The sequence below is a fragment of the Lagopus leucura genome, unplaced genomic scaffold (genome assembly GCF_019238085.1).
Source record: "Lagopus leucura isolate 7727_CA_CO unplaced genomic scaffold, USGS_WTPT01 Super-Scaffold_100001, whole genome shotgun sequence".
Classification (NCBI taxonomy): Eukaryota; Metazoa; Chordata; class Aves; order Galliformes; family Phasianidae; genus Lagopus; species Lagopus leucura.
In genome coordinates, this window is record NW_024962262.1 from 14,416,313 (window position 1) to 14,423,967 (window position 7,655).

The 7,655-nt window shown below is 40.3% G+C and overlaps 1 protein-coding gene across 1 annotated transcript; it reads left to right on the top strand.

The window, feature by feature from the left end:
• Positions 1-1,784: 1,784 nt before the first annotated feature.
• On the top strand, positions 1,785-7,166 carry LOC122177216 (snaclec bothroinsularin subunit beta-like). Its single transcript, XM_042866378.1, has 5 exons — positions 1,785-1,862; positions 3,506-3,720; positions 5,374-5,505; positions 6,505-6,640; positions 6,916-7,166. The coding sequence occupies exons 1-5, from the start codon at positions 1,805-1,807 to the stop codon at positions 6,996-6,998; spliced, it is 624 nt and encodes a 207-aa protein (XP_042722312.1). The 5' UTR covers positions 1,785-1,804; the 3' UTR covers positions 6,999-7,166.
• The last annotated feature ends 489 nt before the right edge of the window (positions 7,167-7,655 follow it).

Genomic DNA, 7,655 nt, shown 5'->3' on the forward strand with positions numbered 1-7,655 from the left:
ATCTGAGGTCCATCAAAATCTCTCTATTTCCCATAGCAATGGCATTTCAGTTCTATTCTTTTTGTCCGTACACTGAATGAATGAAGTCCAACCTTCTGGTGCTGCTTTCAGCCCTGCGTCAATTCTGTCCTTATTTGTTTCATCCTTGCTTGTATACCTTGCAGTAGCTCTGGAGGTGTTTTTTTAATTCTGCCAAAGCAACTGTGTGACACCTTCCCTACAAGTTATCCCTGACAAATGCCAGGGCTGTTTTACTTTCCGTTCATTCTCCTGCATTCTGTTCATATGCTTCAGAGCTGATTTACTAAAACAAGAAATGTGAAAATTGGTTTAAAAAAAAAAAAAAAAGTAAAGAGAGAAGATGGATAATAATCTCTTCATGTGTGTGCTAAAGCAAATGAGAAACAGGACAATTTGGAAAGAGAAAATCTATGCTGAAAAATGGGGGGAAAATCTAACAAAAAACTCTGATTCTGATCTGAAATTCTGATTGGTGAGCTGAGCAACATTCTGAAGTGATGCAGAAGTAATGACTTTGCCATAAATGGTGTAAGCAAAGGAGCAGGAAATGCATTACCAGAGTAGGCAGAAAGAAGTAATGATAAGGTGGACTGAGAGGGAGAATTTGCAGCAGGAAGGAGTCAGAAGAATTATAGAATCACAGACTTATAGAATGGTTTGGGTCAGAAGGGACCTTAAAGCCTATCTAGTTCCAACCCTCCTGCTGTAGACATAAGCAGGACTGCCACCCACCAGCTCAAGCTGCCAAGGCCTCATCCAACCTGGCCTGGAATGCCTCCACTGATGGAGCATCCACTGCTTCTCTGGGCAGTCTGCCTCACCACCCTGGGACTAAAAAATTTTCTCCTAATACCTACATCTCCCCTCTTTTAGTTTAAAACCATTCCCCCTTATCCTATCACTGTCAGAATGTAAAAATAATCTTTCCTGATTGTAAACTCCCTTTAAATACTAAAAGGCCATAATGAGGTGTCCTCAGAACCTTCTGTTCTCTGGGCTGAACAGTCTCATCTTTCTCATCTCATACGAAAGATGCTTCAGTCAATTTTTCATCACTGTGGCTATTTGCTAGACTCACTCTACTACATTTATATTTATCTTGTACTGGAGAGCCGAGCACTAGAACTAAACAGAGAAGAATTATTACTTCCCTCAATCTGCTGGCTATCTTTTTTCTAATGCAACCCAGGAGGCTATTGTCCTTGTTTTTAAAGTGCATGGCTGTCCAATGGTCAGCTTGTTGTCCACCAGCTCCTTCTTCGAAGAGCTGCTTTCCAGTTAGTTGGCTCCCAGCCCGTACTGGTGTCTGGGGTTAGTCCTCACCAGAGACAGGACTTGGTATTTGCTCTGTTGAACTCCATGAGCTTCCTGTTTACCCATTTCTCCAGTCCGTTGAGATCCCTCTGAAGGGCAGCACAACCATTTGGCATGTCAACTACTCCTCCTAGTTTTAAATCATCTGTGGAGTTATGGATGGTACACTGTGTTCCATCACAGAGGGCATTAACTAAGATCTTAGCAAGTATTGGCAGCAGTATTGACCCCAGGGACATACACTGCAGGTCACTTGCTGAGCTTTTTGATGCTGGCCACAGTGCTACAGGCCCTGCAGTTCTCAGTCCACCTCATGTGCATGCTCTCCCCAGTGCAGTGAAATACACTGCTGCAAGTCTCTTTCATGAGGTGGCAGATCTTTCCTGCTTCCACCAGTGTTTAAGTACCACACTGACCACCTTCTGCTCTTTACAGGTCACAGGCAGGAGGATCACCAGGTCTCCTGATAATGACCCATCTGTTTCTATTTTTCCTTTTTGGAGCCTTAGCTCTCTCTGGCTCAGAAGGTGAGTTTAACGTGATTCGGTTGTATGTCTGACATTGTAAATATATATATATATATGTATGTATGTATATAGACATAAAACCTGTCTCCTTGCTTCAACTTTTTGCCTCTGTTGCCAGAACAGGCTTACTTCACAGTCATTAAGGCTGAAGATCTGAGGTATTTTTCTAGATGTAAAATGAGTTTAATGTCATCTCGACCTTTTCAAAAAAGTACTCAGGAAAAACAGAAGTTAGAGCCATTGTATGTGACCTTGCCACAGTGCAAGCTTCTCTCTTGCAAAGCTCTGCAAACTGTCATTAGTTCCTTGATTTATCTGTCCAGACCAGGTCCTGTGGTTTATCTGACCCTCTCACTCAAACCCAGAAGCCAAGCTCTTTCCACGGCAGGGACTCCCTGCACAGGGATGGGTTACTTTGAAGGTCACAGAGAATGCCAAGAGAAGGTGGAGAATTCCTCTGTGTGTTGCTGAAGTTCTACAAAAGGAGAAATGTATGACTGCTAGCCAAGTCAGAGCCAATTGTGCAATCACCTTGGCTTGGCTAGGCTGTGGTGGCATGACACTATATCAGGGCAGAAGACATGCCCACCGTTTTGTGCCCTGTTTTGTCTTAGAGGAGAAAGACTGCAACATGCTAGGTATTCTGAGAAGGCATGAGCAGCACCTTAGCAAATCTCACTGCTTGGGATGGCCAGAAATCCAAAAGCACTCAGAGAGTGCTGAAACAGTAATGCAGTGAATCTCCTTTCAGGAAGCAGAAAAGAGGATATGGGAGGAAAATATTTAACATACCTTCCTCTTTCTTTTTTTTTGTTGGTCTGGACTTGTGCCAAGCACATCTGTCCAAAGAGAGGAGAAATGTGGTTTCCACAAGATGAAACTTTGAATGGATACAAGTAGTTTCTAAGCAGACCTGCTCTATAATTGTAGAGGAAATTACAAGCTGTGGTTTGGGGAGAGAAATCAATGATATTTTGTAAGTTGAACCCAACTCTGCTGACTACTCACCAATAAGGAAACTGGAAAGAAATCAATTCCAAGAACTTTCAACAAAATCCATCTTAATTCAGGTCTGACAGATGTATTTTGTTCTCTTCTAAAGCAGTGTGATGAACCAGCCTGAAATCCCTATTACTTTTGCAGAGATAGGCTCTCTCTAGCAAAGAGAGACTAATGTACTACAATTCTAGCCAGGCAAGCCACATGCTAATGACTCTTGGGAATCCATAGAGTCTTGCACACCTTTCAGAGCTGGCCTGCTGAACCTGCTGCTTTGTTTCCAGGGGACAGATCCACAAATGTGATGCATTGCACCACACACTGAAATAGATTGCTAAAGTACTGGTGCACCCACTGGACTCTGTAACGACAACAGCAAGTTAATTCTGCTTGTAACCTCAATGGCATCTGAATCCTAAATTAGTGCCCTTCGTGTACTGATGTTTTACATTTCTTATTAAAAAAAAAAAAAAAGAAAGGAAAAAAAATTGTCTGGGTGCCCTTCATTTTGTAGTTTCACTTTAGTGGACATGCCTGTGAGATGTTGAACTGGGGTTAGTCGATTCAAGAGGTTATAGGGAAATAATACTTTCTTTTCTGGAAAGATGAGCGAGACTTCTGAGTTTATTCTGTGTTTCTTTCAGGTGCTGGCAACTCCACAGGCAAGCATCGCAATGCTCGGTTCTTGTTTGACTTTTTTGACAAACTTAAGCCTGAACATAACATAATTCCTAACCCGTCTCAACAAGACTCATCTGCAAAGCAGGTCTGTCGAAGTCGATGCCAGAAAGGCTGGATTCGTTATGAAGGCTACTGTTACATGTTTATTCAAGAGAGAATGACATGGCTGGAAGCTGAGGTACTCGGTTGCACAAAATGGGAGCGTTTATCATTTCTTCTCTGCTTCCCACAGTTATTTTTTGTGCCTAACTCTTTTTTCCTCCCTTTCTGCTGCTTCTGTCATGTGCCAGTGTTGACCAAAAGTACCTGATATTCATACCAGTGTCCTGATGAGACTGGTTGTACTCTGCTTCACAAAATAACAGACTTCTACAATTAACCACCTCCTGCTTGGAACACAGACCTGGAGTTGCCATTTCTCCTCTCTTTCTGTATCCCTTTTGAGTTTTTTGAGCTTGGGGTCTATTTTCCTCATGCTCTAAAATGAAGCATCTATAATAATAGAATGATAAAAGTTAGAAAAGACCTCTAATATCTAGTCCAAACATTCACTTACCACCTACGCTGCCCACTAAACTATGTCCCTCAATGCCATGTCTACACATTTCTCCATCCCTCCAGGGATGGTGACTCCACCACTTCCCTGGGCAGTCTGGGAAAAAAATACACCAGTGAAGAGAAGATGAGGGGATTCTTGGGGATCACTGATTGTAAGAGGACACCAAACTTACAAGTTATAGTTGAGATGTTTCACCCCCTGCTTTTGTTGTGGCACACAGCTTCATACCTCCTGGCTTTGGCCTTTGACTGTTTCATCAAATCCCTTTTCCACTTTGTGATATTTCCTAAAAGACATTCTGACTTCATTTTGCTGCCTGTTCGCAGCAAATGTTGGGCATTTGTGCCTGCTGATGAAATCAAGTGAGCCCTATAACGTGAAGCCCTGCACTTGATGCTGTATCTTTGAAAACTAAACCAAAGATTTCCATAAAAGTTTAGGTTGTATTCCTCTTAAACCCTGTCTACAAGAGTGCATGCAGTTTAAATGCCTCAGGATGAAGAGAAGAAAATTCTTCTCAGAGTTTTCCTCTGAGCCTAAACACCAGCTACAGTGCTCTTGCTTCAAGGTGCAGAGAAAGGTATCCTTCTTTATCAAATGCAAATCAAGCTTTTTGAGTTGAGTTTAGAGAAACTCAAGAATGGAGCAGTGTTCCTGCCTACTCCATTTCCCATCTGGCTGAGCACATGAGGAAGAAACGTAATAAATAGAATCCATTTGGACCAGCTACTCCAAAATTTCCATTTCTTCTCATTAGTCTTTCTGCATTTATTTTCATTGTACAGTGCATTTTGCCTGAGTTTAGCTATCAAAAAATATGGAGGTACCTATGCTGTGTTGCTCAGTAAACTCTGTCCAGTGACGGCCACTTCATCCTATCTCCCTTCAGTTTCTTTCTTGCAGTTTGGAGACCGATTTTCACTGACTGTACGAAAAGCCCATACAACTGATTGCATTACAGACGCTGCTCACTTGGTTCCTGTTGTTCAGTCCTTTACTTTTACTGAGCATTTCTTCTCTCCGTTCCTCTCTTTTTCTCTCTTTGATTTCTCATATTTGAGACTGCAAACTTTCAATGGATTTCCCTGCCACTTCCCATTTTCACTCCTCTGAGATTTCCCTTTCTTGGACTTTCTCTGATTGTCTGTCCCTTTCCATCTCCTAATCATTCTTTCTACATTTTTAGCTTGCCCACTTCTTATTCAGAAATCTTGTCATGAGAAAGCTGTAGCCATTTTTTATTTTCCATGTTTCACTCTTTCTACTGTACAGAAAACATGTTCGGCTATAAGTGCAGGAGGTCACCTAACCAGCATCACCAGCGCAGAACAGAATGAATTCCTTCGTAAGCTTTCTCAGGGACAACAGAATACCCAGTTCTGGACAGGGGGAACTTACCAAAAGGCAAGTATGCCAGGACCAGAAGTGAAAATGAACATCAGTCAAAAGAACTCTAGGACTCAACTGATAAATCTATTATTAAAAAAAAAAATTTTTTTTTTTTCAAGTGGAGATCTTCCCTTTGTTGCCATAGAAAATGATTTCAGTCTCATTGAAACTAAAAGAAGTATTAAATACTTCTGTTATATTCTTTCAATGATTTCAAAAGATGGGAAAAGATAGGAGTTGAAGGGAAAAAATGTTGAAGGGATAAACTCTCATCAACATCATATTCCAATTAAATTTCACCTGAAGAAGGAGAGCTGAGGTACAAATCTCAAAGAAGAGGATGGATGGTGGGTACTAATTTCTCTACTTAATCTCAGTTTAGCAGAATACCAGGTCAGTAGACTCAACTTGGTTCTATAAATGAATGTATTCATTCAGATTCTTATAATGAATTTGTTCAGAATGTCCTCCCACCAGTGTTCCAGCCAATGAATCTACCAGTGCTTTTGCTGATATGATGAATTTAAAATTAGCATTTTAGAGTGGCAAAAGCAAGTGAATTTCAGATTTGTAAGTGCCTTTTAGAAGTAGAAACTCAATTCCATAAGTTTCAGCATGCAACAGGGTGCATGAGTGACCCATGTGTCCATCCCGAGTGTCTCAAAATCTGAATGTCACCTACCTGCAATGAATTATTCATGAGTGCTATTGTCTGCTCTGAATAACAAATATATTCAAGAAAATTACAATTTATTTGAGGACAATTCACGAACAGAGTATGTGGTGAAATTAATCTAATACGGAATTAAAAATGAATTATTCATGCTGTTCTACAGAACAGTGATATCCCCACAAGCAATAACTCTTTCAACAACCATAAGGAGGAAAGTCTCCACTCAGTCCTTTTTCCATATCAGTAAATATGTAACTGTAACAACATCCGAACAACTTTCAGAATTTAAAAGCAACCTGAATTCCCATTAGATTTCTGAAGAATTTCTTTTTTGTCTGCAGGGTTCATTGTTGAGATGGAGTGATGGATCTCTAATAACCTTTGTCCAGAGGCCTCTGTCATCTATTTTCCATGGCATTGGAGGACTAATTAACAACCTGTTTAACATAAAACTTTGCCTGATGGTCAACATTGGAGGTAAGGAAAACCTGGAATGATTTATGATTCCTGTAGTTTATTTTGATCTTGAACTTCTGACATTTCAGTGGAATAACTCTTTCCAGTATAAGAAAGAAAACACCATCTTATTAAAATATTGCACAAACCTGCAATGTACGTACCATGGAAACACAAATTAAAACAAAATGAGATTTCCAGAGACTAAGCTGAGATTGAATGATTTCATGTCCGGAGTGAAATGGTTCTCTATCACATCTGATTTTCCTTTGTGATCACCCTTTGTCTTTTTCCAGGAGGGGCTCAATGGGACAGCTCCCCTTGCAGCCAGAGGCTGCCATTCATCTGCACTTACAGACCAAGCCTTGTCCACCCTTAACCTATCACTGAACCACTGATGAAACCTGACTGGCTGCAACGGCATTTGGAATTGAGTTCACCTGAAATACATTAGTGCAGAAAAATCTTTTGCATGGAAAAATCAAGGTCTTATACTAAGAAAGAAGAGGTGTTATAGCGAGTGACATTTCTGTTCTGTTTGCATTATCGTGGTGATGTTCCTGCAGACTATCTTTATAATGATCTTACAAAAATAAATTCTGATTTTATTTGAATGCTTGATGAAATCAGAGTACCGTTTAGCTTTTCCACAGGGTGTTCAAGAATATTCATAAGAGCTCTTTAATTATTAAATAATTACCAATCATGCATTAAAACTTCATTCATTTCACCATTTAATCATGCCAAGTAATACATTTTAAATCCTAGATATTTTTCCTTTCTTCGTGTCAGATAGATCCAAGTAAAATAAATTGAATAATTTTAATATTTCGGTAGATAAATGACTAGTTCAAGAAATAGGAATAGTTACAAGATGAGGCCCAAATCACAGGGTGGGATTTGTGATTCTCCTGGAAAAATGGTACACATGAGTGTACCATTGGGCCCAGGACGTAGTGCATCACTTGTGAACTGAATAGGATGGCACCCCATTAAATGAAACAAAACCGTGCTCTCATGGTTAGAGTTTTCTAAG